Source organism: Poromitra crassiceps, assembly GCF_964638095.1.
Source record: "Poromitra crassiceps genome assembly, chromosome: 5".
Lineage (NCBI taxonomy): Eukaryota > Metazoa > Chordata > Actinopteri > Beryciformes > Melamphaidae > Poromitra > Poromitra crassiceps.
Genome location: NC_139642.1, coordinates 30,576,017 through 30,591,533, shown reverse-complemented (window position 1 = coordinate 30,591,533; position 15,517 = coordinate 30,576,017). Strand labels below are relative to the sequence as shown.

The 15,517-nt window shown below is 42.8% G+C and overlaps 1 protein-coding gene across 1 annotated transcript; it reads right to left on the bottom strand.

The window, feature by feature from the left end:
- Positions 1–232: 232 nt before the first annotated feature.
- Positions 233–7,351, bottom strand: slc19a3b (solute carrier family 19 member 3b; the record flags this gene model as incomplete). Its single annotated transcript, XM_083636615.1, has 8 exons — positions 233–385; positions 748–889; positions 3,710–3,902; positions 5,218–5,369; positions 5,732–6,023; positions 6,194–6,359; positions 6,701–6,880; positions 7,202–7,351. The coding sequence occupies 8 exons, from the start codon at positions 7,349–7,351 to the stop codon at positions 233–235; spliced, it is 1,428 nt and encodes a 475-aa protein (XP_083492741.1).
- Between the last annotated feature and the right edge of the window lie 8,166 nt (positions 7,352–15,517).

Genomic DNA, 15,517 nt, shown 5'->3' with positions numbered 1-15,517 from the left:
AGTTGTAATGCCAAGAATACCGACTGACTCCCTTCTGCCCATTCTCTGTGTCCATGGAATGTTTTGCAAACATGTATGACCACTAGTATTATTGATGCATGATCTTTTTATTCCCTGTGGGCAAATGGGACAAAGTCATTCTTCAGTTGGGGTAAGACCATAACAGTTTGTTGACCTTGGTCAGAAGTCATTCTTCAGTTGGGGTAAGACCATAACAGTTTGTTGACCTTGGTCAGAAGCGTTCAGCAGAGATCACCTCGTGTTCATGCTCTTGTTCCTTGGCCTCCGTCTGCTCAGGGTTGTAATGATATGCACAGGCTGTGTATGTCCCTCGGATCAGGAAGAGCACGGAGATGGTGGCATAGTAGCTGCCATATATGAAGAACTGCAGAGAAAAGCTTTTGTCAGCTTTTGTAACTGGACTGTAATTTATGCGGCAGAGATATAGAGCAGTCTACATTAAATGTGTCTGCATGCAAAAGTAACTTATAACCACTAGGTGTCACTCTTTGTCCTCATGTTTCAATGACTGCAGTCAAACAGAAATACATTCTGGTCACTATGAGCATTTTAGTGTTAAGCATCAGTGGGATGCCATTAAAACAATATAGCTGTAGCACATACCATCATGACAAATGTTGCAGTTGGATTCTAGAGATGAATATAATTGCTAGTGAGCACTACTCAGCCTGGGCTTTTGGCCAAGGACTATGTGCCCTCTACCTAAACCTGTGATACAGTACATACCTGTGTAACAACGTCCAGTCCTAGTGCACTTTCATCAACAACAATGGCGGTGAGAATAGTCTGCAGTGAAAGGGCAGCAAAAGTGTTGATTCCAAATGTCAAAGCGTAGCACTCCATTGAGAGGTTAGATGCAATCTGAAATCTAAAAGGGCAAAAGACATTCAGAGATAACAAAGTTGTCTTAGCTGCTTTATTCCATTCCAAATTGTTAACTGGGTTAACTAAGCATCAAGTGTCTTTGATTCTCATTGGTAATCTGAAACCAGTACACATTCTTTGTGAGAAGCTTCTTTTACAGATAGAGTGACTACAGGAGCTTCCAAATGTTTCCTCTTAATAGGGAGAAATCGTTTAGAAGAACCTGCAGTAGCAAATGCAGAATAATTGCTTTGAGTTGAGGGTCTACAGTATGCAATATTTTTTTCCCCATGATGGCGAAGGCTAGGCGAAGGCATGACCCGCCCCTCTCTGCCTCTGATTGGCTGACTGTACTCGGCTGCTCCCACCTTCTTTCCATGCGAGCCAGAAGTATCTCAAACGTGAGCAGCAGGTGCAAAACAATCAGTAAATCAACAAGCATGAGATACTTCATTATATGGAACGTTACAATTGCAAACCCTATATATCGGAGTTATTTAGGCCTACTTAGCCTATTGCACGTGTAATTTTTTCTTGTCATTCCAAATGTAATCACATTGTTGCTCTGATTAAATAGAAGTACAGTTATTTGTGTAAAAAAAAGACAGAAGTACTGATTCAACTTAATTACTCAAGTAAAAGGAAAAAAGTACAGGCTCTAAAATGTACTCAAGTATAAAAGAAAAAAGTTTTCTGTGCAAGGCGAATAGAAACTCACGTCATATTAATATAATTCAAATACTATTCAACTTAAAAGGTCACTTCAAAACATATTTTAAGATGCATAAAGACTATACTTTAATCTTCTAGTCTTAATTGCTATGACCCACTAGCTCAGAGAGTTGGATTGCTGTCTAGCAGTTTGGAGCCTCAGTCACTTTTGAGGTTGTGGGTTCGATCCTCAGTCAGTTTTGAATGTCGCCAGCCAGAGAAAGAGTCATTTAAAGCCCTGAGAAAACCTCATTTAATCAGTCTGACTTGGTGGCACAGAGAGTAGGCTTGCTGCCCGGCAATATTGAGACCTCAGCCACTTTTGCTGTCGTGGGTTCGAACCTCAGTAAGTTTTGAATGGTGACAGGCAGAGGGAAGAGACAAGAGCGCCCGGAGAAGAGCTGTGAGTGTGAAGGGCAGCTGGTGGTGTGAAGGAATAATACACACAGTGACACCGGGGCCAGAGGTTGTGGGTTCTAATCCCGTTCCGCTGGCACTGCCTGGAGCTAAGGGGGGGGATGTTCTCCCCCCCTGACCTCTGCAGAGACATGAGCTGAGGGTTATGAGACAGAAAAGCACAGAGAGCTGACATTTTATTGACATCGGAAGTTTTGTTTTGTGTTTCTTTTGTGCCCTGGCTGCCGCTAGGCGTAAAAAAAACTTTTTGAAAAACTGCTCTAGAATCTGTATATGACATGTCTGGATCTCTTTGCAGTCTGTCCACAGTGTACATTTCTGTGGATCTGTAGGAGGCGCTGTGTCGCTCTGTGTATCTGCCTGTAGGAGGTGCTACGCTGGTGATGTTAAAGACAAGGCAGTGCTGTAATATGTCTCCTCCATTGGGAATCGAACCAACATCATACCTGTCAGACAGAGACAGTGACACAGCCACTCAGCCGACTGAGCTATGAGCTGTTAGAGTTAAGCTTCTGATTTCTACACACTGTATTCACACTGACAATAACACAGAGCATAAAGAGTGAGACAGGTGAGCTTTGTACCAGTGAGTTGAGCTAGAGTCAGGGACTGAGTAGTCTCCTTCATCAGCTTATTTCTATCAGTGTTCAAACTACTGGTGATGATAAAGAAGGATCACTGGTGCAGCTTATAATGTGAGTACTTTTTAAGAAATTGCCTGAGGCTGGGATTGAACCAACACCCTTTGCATATCACACAATATTCACATGTTTATCTGAGTGAGCTATAATCCACTTTCTCTTAAGCTCTTATCAAATTTAGTCAACCTCATCCTGATTTTATTTAGTCAGGTTTTCGTCGACTAAATGTTTAAGTATTTTCATCTCATCTTAGTCAAAGAAAACCGTAACTATTCATTAGAATTTCCAAACTTATTGTAAAGAAATATTAATCTGTTATTCTGGAATTGTTTTAAGGTTTGAATGTGCAATACAGACACAGATGTCAATCTCATCAAAGTTTCTGAAGACCATCTCCACGTGATCCAACTCCATAAAGCTGCATTTCCCAATGAAGGGCTGGGCAAACACCACATACTGATACATATTTAAATTCAAATACATGTCACTCTTGTGTTAGAATGAGTAAATGGGCATTGACACTGTTTTTATATAACCCTTGATCAATTCTCATTAATCTTTTCTTTTTTGTTTGTCTGTAGGCTACATACGTGCACTGCCAAGAGTAGCGGCAGCATTATAAACCAGAGACCAGACTATATCAAAAACATAAACACACAGTGGCGTCTTTCATGCATGCTAGCAAGCGAAACTGCTGTCTGTCTGACCACAGACTGTAGAAAGAGACGCAGGATAGCCAAGCGAATGTGATTGGATGAACGTTTGACGCTAGGCCAATCACAGGCAGAGAGGGTGCCTCCAGCCTTCGCCATCATCCGGAAAAAAATATCGCCTACAGTATAGACCCTTCTCACGGGGGCCATTTTGTGTCGAAAAGGCAGGGTAAACACAGGTGCAAGCAAAACACTAATGAGGGTTTCAAACTTCCATGATTGGTATTTGGAAACCCTCATTAGTGTTTTGCTTGTATCTGTGTTTATTCTGCCTTTTCGACACAAAATGGCCCCCGTGAAAAGGGTCTATTGTACGACCAGCTGGCGTTGTAGTGAACTTACGTTGTGATGGTGATGAGTAGCATGTAGGAGGCTTTAAATATGACATAGCCAGCATAGCAGGCCCAGATACTACTGGTGAGCACCATCAGAAACACGGCACACGCCCCCACGGCTGAGAACATGCCCAGAGCCAGCTCCCCCCACACGGCCCAGGCCACCTTGATGTGACCTACAGAGAGGGCTGCTGCAGCGCCTGGACAGGAACAAACACACTGATTAACCTGTTGTTCCGGGGGACAACACCTCCAGTGTGCTAGCAGCTAGCACATCCTTTTATTGTGCTCTCAGGGACAAGTTGATACAATCATTCATTAGTTCCAACAATAACCGCTCTTTCCAGTGGAGGCATGGCTTCTCTTTGCTTTAAACCAGAGGTTTTCAAAGTGGGAGGTGGGCCTCCCCAAGGGGGATCCAAGCAGTTTCAGGGGAGGCTCAGTGAATGGAAGTGAAAACATATTACCTTAGTTTTCAAAGGGAGATCACATAGGATAGGCTAAATATGTGTGATTTGGTGAAAGAGATAGTTCATAGAGACAGTAGTTTTGGGGAATTTGACTGTTTTTCCCACTTTCCCAGAGTCACAAACTAATAAATGCCTTCAGACAGACTTTTGTTTTATTATGTATTTGGTACTGTACACTGAAGTATAATGTCAAACAACAATATCAGGCTATCTTGGCTCAATTGTTGAGTGTCTATATGGGATCAAATAACATCATGATCACATAGGCATCCAGGAATTGAGATGGGGGGCACCTTTTTCCAAGCTTTGTCTGAGGGGAGGCCCACAGTCTCAGACTTTGAAACCCCTGCTTTAAACAAAATCGTATGCACACATTCGCTCCTCTCCTCAGTTCCTATCTGTCATGGCGAGCCACTTTCACCCATCTCTTAAAAGCCAATTATCAGAGAAGCCATTACCCTCCAGCTCTATCTTCTTAATTGATGTAATTACTCTTCTGCCTTCTCATGCTGAGCCAGGTTGACCGTAAAAGCCAAGAGGACCATGGTCCCTTTCCTCGTCGATACACATTAACCATTTAATCAGTGACCCCATACTATAATCAGAATTGGTTGGACTGCTTTCTTCTAATTACAGAGTTTTACGGGTCCATCTGCAATCAGACATGACAGTTTTATTAGCATTGTTAACATTTTGTCTATTTCACGCTGTTGTGCTGCAATCGTACCCAATTTCCTCTTTTCCCCGGAGTTCCTCGGGCTCCCGATGGCTGCTCTCAAAGTGACAACAAACTGTGACACCTCGCTTCTGTGCATCCTCTGTGAGATGACCATCTCCAGATGAAACTGGCTCTCTCTCTGTCATGGCATTCGGATATTATTTGGAACACTCAATCTTTCACATTATGAGTTGGCATGTCCTCTTTCCATGGTGATAGTTTTTCGAATACTCTTTTGGCATACAGTTCTCTTGAAGAAGAGATATATGAGCCAGTATCAGAAAACAAGAATACTCTCTGTCTCTAAACTAAAATGATCTGTCTTACCTACAAGTGTGCAGACAGCCTCTACCCCTCCATTGTAGATGGATGATGTGGCGGATGGTTCAACATGGTCCCACATCAGCTGGATGTAGTTGAAGACCTGCCCATAGCCAGCTGTAGCCAAAGCCCACCACAGGGACCAGTAGATTACATTCCTGGATGATGAAAACAACTGATTGTGAGGATTAGTGCTCCTAGTATTAGAAAAATGTTAGTGTAACAATACGAAAAGCTAAAATAACAAAGAACTAAAATATTCATCGAGCAGAAGTATGTGAAGCAACACATGAACTATATCAAAGAACTATTCGCTCAGACTTATTTGCTACACTTCAATATGGACAGTACATCTGGCATGGTAGTCATGGTATTAGGCCACAAATATCAGAGACACGGGGCAGGACACTGAGAAAATGAAAGGTGTATGGGCAGAGTAGATCTTTATTGCTTATTGGGTTGTAATACAAGTGGTCAAATAATAACTACAATTCAATTGATAAAAAAAAAAGAACGTTGCCTGGAAGAGTAGGACTCTCTGAAGCTTCTCCAGAGGACCTGGCCAGCATGCGCCACGATGTCCCTGCTGCAGCAGCCACCACCGCTGCCACCACTCTCCATCTTCACTGTCCCAAAGCCAGCCTCATCCACATCCCTCACTGTCCCCTCCTGCTGGGACTCCGAGCCCACAGTCACAGCCTCTTTCCCTTTGAAGAACAAGCCGCGCTGTGGCATAGGCAGCCAGAAGGAGATGAGAAAAGCCACGCTCACAATCCCCAGGGTAATGGCATTGATGTAGAAGTAGTCCACTCCTGCTGATTACACATTGTCAGATGTTTAGGACAACCCTGAACCCACCGCCAGAGAAGAACACTCGTCACGAGAGTTATTTTCTTCAGCTATGGCTTAACATGAACAAATAACATGAATATATATATTATTTTTTTTATTCATTATTGACTGTATATTCCCAAAGCCCCACCTGCCAGGGAGATGAGCACTTGGCCCAGGCTGGCCCCAAAAGTGTAACCAGCCAGCATGGCACTGCGCAGGTATCCAGTGGCTCTCTGGTACTTGTCAGCAGGAATCACACTGTAAATGTAGGAAAAGTAGGCCACCTCTGTGGAAGTCACCGTGGCATAGTTGACCTGTTGGCGTGACGGCATGGACCAGTTTTAAAGTGATAAAAGCCATTGGTAAAGCTGACCTACAGTAATGCAGGATTTAGTCAGAAATTCATCTTGGGAGCAGTGTAGCAGTAATATGCCTGTAAACACCGCAGCACTTCTAAAATGGCTCCCATTTGTACTATCCAAATAAGATCCCCTCCCCCCACCCCCCTAATGATGATAGTCATCTTTCAATCAAAGCACAACATAAACAAAAGTTTCTAATTGATCTGCAAATTCATGATGTAACGATGTAATTACTATTACATAATTTACTGTCCATGCAGGTTTCTTATCAGTATTTGTCAATCTTAATGGACCTGAAGGAAGACCATAGCGGGCAGGCTCCGGGCGAAGCAGAGCAGGACATAGTTGGTGACCAGGAAGAGCCCCTGTAGGACAATGAGGGGCTTGTACCTCAGGAGGTCTGTCAACAAGAAGACAGGGAAGAGGATGGCCAGGTAGGCGTACGTCCAGATGGGGAACAGGTAGTTAGTCACCTGTGGAAGAAGACCGAGCAAGCTAATGAGCAAGTGAAAGTGAAAGACAGACTGAAAGAGAGCAGATAGCCTACTGTGTGTAAGTGATCTACATTATGAGAAGAGAAGGAACATTGGTCTGATTTCATGTCTGTGCCCCGGACCAATGTAAAAGTTGGCTGAGGGGCGCAATATAAATGAAAATATCATATCATGTCTGTGAAAACCTCAGTCTCATGTAAAACTCATGCCAGGTTGGTCTCAGATGAGCTAATGAAACAGTACTTGAATACAGGCCCTAATTCTCTCAGTGTATGCACATAATGTGTGTGTCCATCTTACCACTTCTTCAGAGATGTTATGGTGGGGTCCGATGAGGTATGGTGTGAGGAAGGGCTCTGCTACTCTGCAGTTAGCAAAAAACCCATAGACTGAGAGGACTGCAGTGGGATAAACCCAGCCAGAGGACTTCAGCTTGTCCCAACAGAACATCTTTTTTTTCTGTTCTTTTTTAGCCCAGCAGAATTCCCTGGAGATTGCCTTCTGTTTTGAATTCCCAGCTGTCTTGAGGTCTGACCTTTTGGGCTCGTTCCCCTAAGTGCCTTTAGCTTTCTTTAAGCTTTTGTTTACTCATAAGTAGCTTCCTGACAGTAGTCTGAAGGAAATTATGTATAAGCTTTATGGTATCTTTGACAGTTTATGAGTTAAAGACTTTGACCTGTTTGGAAATAGGATGAAGGTTCAGTACGGTAATTAATAGCTGTATAACTAAGTCTTCAATAATTAATTACAGCATAGCCACAGACACAATGCAAACACATGGAAAAATGCCCATGGACTGCCTTCTTCTTTACCAAGACAGCCGGGGCTGCCCACGGACTGTTGGCGGGGATGGGTGGCAGTGGTGCAGCATTGTAGCAGGCAGCAGGAATTCTCTTGTAGTGGCACGTCTCTCCTCTAGGGGGCGATAATTCTTGGATCTCTCTCTCCATTCTTCGGTTTCAGTGAGAAGCCCCTGACTGCAGTACGCAGATCGGGGAGTGGCTCAACGTGGGCGGAGTCAAACGCGCACTCAAAGTAAAACTCAGCTCTTTCTTCTTCTATCAGATCTTCGGCAGTGTGCACGCTTCTAGGCGTATTACTGCCCTCCGCAGGATAAAGTTCATAGTGACTCTTTTTACAGTGTGTTTATCATGTAGGAAAACTACTCTAATATATCTGTAAAAATCCTGTTGAACAAGATCGTATTTTTATGACATTGTCTGGAAATTCCTGCTTATCAAACTGAACCAACAAACAGTGCTGTGATTCCTTTCTCTGCCCATTGAATAAATCTATTATCACTTGCAGCTGGCTTAAAGTCTGGGTCAAAGCTCAGCCACCTCAATATTATTTCTTTCTGAATTTTAAGTTGTTTCACTAGACGAAACCAGGTATCTATAGAAAACCTAACCCATCGACTCTGAATATCACTGTTTAGCAGCTAGTGGGGATCCTAGCAGACTTTGTATAGGTGAATCCATCAGTGACTACAACACATTATTGTAATGTTCTGTGTAGGTGTTGGGATATTTTTTACCTAATATTCGATATTCTTGTCTCATCTTGTGAATAAAATAATGGGAACACGTTTACATTTTCATGAGCCCTCAAAACTTCACACACAACTTCTTACTGAAGTTCAGCTCCCACTGAACTTGAAACCTGTGTAACTAGGGCCAGCTGAATTGGAACAGTGAAGTGAAATCAATGCATTTGATAGACAGACATCCCTATATTTTTACTTGTTAAATGTTTTCTTTTTACTAAGTCCATTATTTTATCCATGCTGCCTATATTTAAAAAAATATAGAGAGAGAAAGAGAGACACATCATGTTAACCCGTGTCTGCTTTTTTTTTTTTTTTGCTCCAGCATTTGCCGATCCAGCAAACACAGGGATGCGCTCAGAGGGTCTTCAATATTCCTCTTTGCGTGTGCTGTGGGGCCCGCCGATTCCGTTAGCACAATTTGGGACTGCTCACAGGATCACTGGAGAGAGAAAGAGAGAGACAGCATGTTAACCTGTTGACGATCAAAATCATGTTACCTCGCCCTAAATCAAACGCCTTGAAAAAAACAGTCATCTATCGTGCCATCAGTCATTGGAACAGCTGCCCCCATCACATACGTCAATCAAACAATATAAGTCCTCTTTCAAATTCCATTTAAGAACCCATTACTTAACAGGTGATCAATAGTCCAGCTGGTCACGAGCAACTCCATTTTTGTATTCTCACAAATGTATGTACAATGTAACTTGTAACCCACCCAAAATGCAAATGTGTTATATTACACATATCTGATATATATCATGTATTATAACTTGTAAACATCACACAAATGTGAGTGTATATATGTATAAGACTTGTATTGTATTGCATTATTGTATTGTATTTGGACCCCAGGAAGATTAGCTGGTGCCACAGGCATCAGCTAATGGGGATGCTTTTTAAATAAATAAATACATAAATAAATAACCTGTGTCTGATACACCTTAGTGTTTCCTGCTCACAGGATCACTGGAGAGAGAAAGAGAGAGACGTGATGTTAACCTGTGTCTGATACACCTTAGTGTCTCCTGCTCACAGGATCACTGGAAGAAAAAGAGAGAGATGTAATGTTAACCTGTGTCACATTAGGACACCACCTCAAATACAAACGCTCTTCCCTCTGTACTGAGGTGAGATAAGAGGGAGTTACATTAGTACACCACCTCAAATACAAACGCTCTTCCCTCTGTACTGAGGTGAGATAAGAGGGAGTTACATTAGTACACCACCTCAAATACAAACACTCTTCCCTCTGTACTGAGGTGAGATAAGAGGGAGTTACATTAGTACACCACCTCAAATATAAACGCTCTTTCCTCTGTACTGTGAGATAAGAGGGAGTTACATTAGTACACCACGTCAAATACAAACGCTCTTCCCTCTGTACTGAGGTGAGATAAGAGGGAGTTACATTAGGACACCACCTCAAATACAAACGCTCTTCCCTCTGTACTGATGTGAGATAAGAGGGAGTTACATTAGTACACCACCTCAAATACAAACGCTCTTCCCTCTGTACTGAGGTGAGATAAGAGGGAGTTACATTAGTACACCACCTCAAATACAAACGCTCTTCCCTCTGTACTGAGGTGAGATAAGAGGGATTTACATTAGTACACCACCATCAAATACAAACGCTCTTTCCTCTGTACTGAGGTGAGATAAGAGGGAGTTACATTAGTACACCACCTCAAATACAAACGCTCTTCCCTCTGTACTGAGGTGAGAAAATTAGTACACCACCTCAAATACAAACACTCTTTCCTCTGTACTGAGGTGAGATAAGAGGGAGTTACATTAGGACACCACCTCAAATACAAACGCTCTTTCGTCTGTACTGAGGTAAGATAAGAGGGAGTTACATTAGTACACCACCTCAAATACAAACACTCTTCCCTCTGTAATGAGGTGAGATAAGAGGGAGTTACATTAATACACCACCTCAAATACAAACGCTCTTCCCTCTGTACTGAGGTGAGATAAGAGGGAGTTACATTAGTTCACCACCTCAAATACAAACGCTCTTTCCTCTGTACTGAGATAAGAGGGAGTTACATTAGGACACCACCTCAAATACAAACGCTCTTCCCTCTGTACTGAGGTGAGATAAGAGGGAGTTACATTAGTACACCACCTCAAATACAAACGCTCTTCCCTCTGTACTGAGGTGAGATAAGAGGGAGTTACATTAGTACACCACCTCAAATATAAACGCTCTTTCCTCTGTACTGAGGTGAGATAAGAGGGAGTTACATTAGTACACCACCTCAAATACAAACGCTCTTCCCTCTGTACTGAGGTGAGATAAGAGGGAGTTACATTAGGACACCACCTCAAATACAAACGCTCTTCCCTCTGTACTGATGTGAGATAAGAGGGAGTTACATTAGTACACCACCTCAAATACAAACGCTCTTCCCTCTGTACTGAGGTGAGATAAGAGGGAGTTACATTAGTACACCACCTCAAATACAAACGCTCTTCCCTCTGTACTGAGGTGAGATAAGAGGGATTTACATTAGTACACCACCATCAAATACAAACGCTCTTTCCTCTGTACTGAGGTGAGATAAGAGGGAGTTACATTAGTACACCACCTCAAATACAAACGCTCTTCCCTCTGTACTGAGGTGAGAAAATTAGTACACCACCTCAAATACAAACACTTTCCTCTGTACTGAGGTGAGATAAGAGGGAGTTACATTAGGACACCACCTCAAATACAAACGCTCTTTCGTCTGTACTGAGGTAAGATAAGAGGGAGTTACATTAGTACACCACCTCAAATACAAACACTCTTCCCTCTGTACTGAGGTGAGATAAGAGGGAGTTACATTAATACACCACCTCAAATACAAACGCTCTTCCCTCTGTACTGAGGTGAGATAAGAGGGAGTTACATTAGTACACCACCTCAAATACAAACGCTCTTTCCTCTGTACTGAGATAAGAGGGAGTTACATTAGGACACCACCTCAAATACAAACGCTCTTCCCTCTGTACTGAGGTGAGATAAGAGGGAGTTACATTAGTACACCACCTCAAATACAAACGCTCTTTCCTCTGTACTGAGGTGAGATAAGAGGGAGTTACATTAGTACACCACCTCAAATACAAACGCTCTTCCCTCTGTACTGAGGTGAGATAAGAGGGAGTTACATTAGTACACCACCTCAAATACAAACGCTCTTTCCTCTGTATTGAGGTGAGATAAGAGGGAGTTACATTAGTACACCACCTCAAATACAAACGCTCTTTCCTCTGTACTGAGGTGAGATAAGAGGGCGGCACATGGTTGACCAGAACACTTGCGAAACGTTAGTGATAGGGCACTCTGAACACGGCTGAAACGTTGAGTGTCAGGTCACTCTGAACACGGCTGGATCGTTAGTGTTAGGTCCCATTTCACATGGCTGACCAGAACACGCGCAAAACAGTGTATTTTGCTCACAGGATCACTGGAGAGAGAAAGAGAGACACAGCATGTTAACCTGTGTCTGATACACATTAGTGTCTCCTGCTCACAGGATCACTGGAGAGAGAAAGAGAGACACAGCATGTTAACCTGTGTCTGATACACATTAGTGTCTCCTGCTCACATGATCACTGGAGAGAGAAAGAGAGACACAGCATGTTAACCTGTGTCTGATACACATTAGTGTCTCCTGCTCACAGCCGTCACAGGATCACTGGAGAGAGAAAGAGAGACACAGCATGTTAACCTGTGTCTGATACACATTAGTGTCTCCTGCTCACAGCCGTCACAGGATCACTGGAGAGAGAAAGAGAGACACAGCATGTTAACCTGTGTCTGATACACCTTAGTGTCTCCTGCTCACAGGATCACTGGAGAGAGAAAGAGAGACACAGCATGTTAACCTGTGTCTGATACACATTAGTGTCTCCTGCTCACAGCCGTCACAGGATCACTGGAGAGAGAAAGAGAGACACAGCATGTTAACTTGTGTCTGATACACATTAGTGTCTCCTGCTCACAGGATCACTGGAGAGAGAAAGAGAGACACAGCATGTTAACCTGTGTCTGATACACATTAGTGTCTCCTGCTCACAGCCGTCACAGGATCACTGGAGAGAGAAAGAGAGACACAGCATGTTAACCTGTGTCTGATACACATTAGTGTCTCCTGCTCACAGGATCACTGGAGAGAGAAAGAGAGACACAGCATGTTAACCTGTGTCTGATACACATTAGTGTCTCATGCTCACAGGATCACTGGAGAGAGAAAGAGAGACACAGCATGTTAACCTGTTGACGACCAAAATCATGTTACCTCGCCCTAAATCAAACGCCTTGAAAAAAACAGTCATCTATCGTGCCATCAGTCATTGGAACAGCTGCCCCCATCACATACGTCAATCAAACAATAAGTCCTTTTTCAAATTCCATTTAAGAACCCATTACTTAACAGGTGATCAATAGTCCAGCTGGTCACGAGCAACTCCATTTTTGTATTCTCACAAATGTATGTACAATGTAACTTGTAACCCACCCAAAATGCAAATGTGTTATATTACACATATCTGATATATATCATGTATTATAACTTGTAAACATCACACAAATGTGATTGTATATATGTATAAGACTTGTATTGTATTGCATTATTGTATTGTATTTGGACCCCAGGAAGATTAGCTGGTGCCACAGGCATCAGCTAATGGGGATGCTTTTTAAATAAATACATAAATAAATAACCTGTGTCTGATACACCTTAGTGTTTCCTGCTCACAGGATCACTGGAGAGAGAAAGAGAGAGACGTGATGTTAACCTGTGTCTGATACACCTTAGTGTCTCCTGCTCACAGGATCACTGGAAGAAAAAGAGAGAGATGTAATGTTAACCTGTGTCACATTAGGACACCACCTCAAATACAAACGCTCTTCCCTCTGTACTGAGGTGAGATAAGAGGGAGTTACATTAGTACACCACCTCAAATACAAACGCTATTTCCTCTGTACTGAGGTGAGATAAGAGGGAGTTACATTAGTACACCACCTCAAATACAAACGCTCTTCCCTCTATACTGAGGTGAGATAAGAGGGAGTTACATTAATACACCACCTCAAATACAAACGCTCTTCCCTCTGTACTGAGGTGAGATAAGAGGGAGTTACATTAGTACACCACCTCAAATACAAACGCTCTTCCCTCTGTACTGAGGTGAGATAAGAGGGAGTTACATTAATACACCACCTCAAATACAAACGCTCTTCCCTCTGTACTGAGGTGAGATAAGAGGAAGTTACATTAGGACACCACCTCAAATACAAACGCTCTTCCCTCTGTACTGAGGTGAGATAAGAGGGAGTTACATTAGTACACCACCTCAAATACAAACGCTCTTCCCTCTGTACTGAGGTGAGATAAGAGGGAGTTACATTAATACACCACCTCAAATACAAACGCTCTTCCCTCTGTACTGAGGTGAGATAAGAGGAAGTTACATTAGGACACCACCTCAAATACAAACGCTCTTCCCTCTGTACTGAGGTGAGATAAGAGGGAGTTACATTAGTACACCACCTCAAATACAAACGCTATTTCCTCTGTACTGAGGTGAGATAAGAGGGAGTTACATTAGTACACCACCTCAAATACAAACGCTCTTCCCTCTGTACTGAGGTGAGATAAGAGGGAGTTACATTAATACACCACCTCAAATACAAACGCTCTTCCCTCTGTACTGAGGTGAGATAAGAGGGAGTTACATTAGTACACCACCTCAAATACAAACGCTCTTTCCTCTGTACTGAGGTGAGATAAGAGGGAGTTACATTAGGACACCACCTCAAATACAAACGCTCTTCCCTCTGTACTGAGGTGAGATAAGAGGGAGTTACATTAGTACACCACCTCAAATACAAACGCTCTTTCCTCTGTACTGAGGTGAGATAAGAGGGAGTTACATTAGTACACCACCTCAAATACAAACGCTCTTCCCTCTGTACTGAGGTGAGATAAGAGGGAGTTACATTAATACACCACCTCAAATACAAACGCTCTTCCCTCTGTACTGAGGTGAGATAAGAGGGAGTTACATTAGTACACCACCTCAAATACAAACGCTCTTTCCTCTGTACTGAGGTGAGATAAGAGGGAGTTACATTAGGACACCACCTCAAATACAAACGCTCTTCCCTCTGTACTGAGGTGAGATAAGAGGGAGTTACATTAGTACACCACCTCAAATACAAACGCTCTTTCCTCTGTACTGAGGTGAGATAAGAGGGAGTTACATTAGTACACCACCTCAAATACAAACGCTCTTTCCTCTGTACTGAGGTGAGATAAGAGGGAGTTACATTAGTACACCACCTCAAATACAAACGCTCTTTCCTCTGTACTGAGGTGAGATAAGAGGGAGTTACATTAGTATTAGTACACCACCTCAAATACAAACGCTCTTCCCTCTGTACTGAGGTGAGATAAGAGGAAGTTACATTAGTACACCACCTCAAATACAAACGCTCTTTCCTCTGTACTGAGGTGAGATAAGAGGGAGTTACATTAGTACACCACCTCAAATACAAACGCTCTTTCCTCTGTACTGAGGTGAGATAAGAGGGAGTTACATTAGTACACCACCTCAAATACAAATGCTCTTTCCTCTGTACTGAGGTGAGATAAGAGGGAGTTACATTAGGACACCACCTCAAATACAAACGCTCTTCCCTCTGTACTGAGGTGAGATAAGAGGGAGTTACATTAGTAAACCACCTCAAATACAAACGCTATTTCCTCTGTACTGAGGTGAGATAAGAGGGAGTTACATTAGTACACCACCTCAAATACAAACACTCTTCCCTCTGTACTGAGGTGAGATAAGAGCGAGTTACATTAGGACACCACCCCAAATACAAACGCTCTTCCCTCTGTACTGAGGTGAGATAAGAGGGATTTACATTAGTACACCACCATCAAATACAAACGCTCTTTCCTCTGTACTGAGGTGAGATAAGAGGGAGTTACATTAGTACACCACCTCAAATACAAACGCTCTTCCCTCTGTACTGAGGTGAGAAAATTAGTACACCACCTCAAATA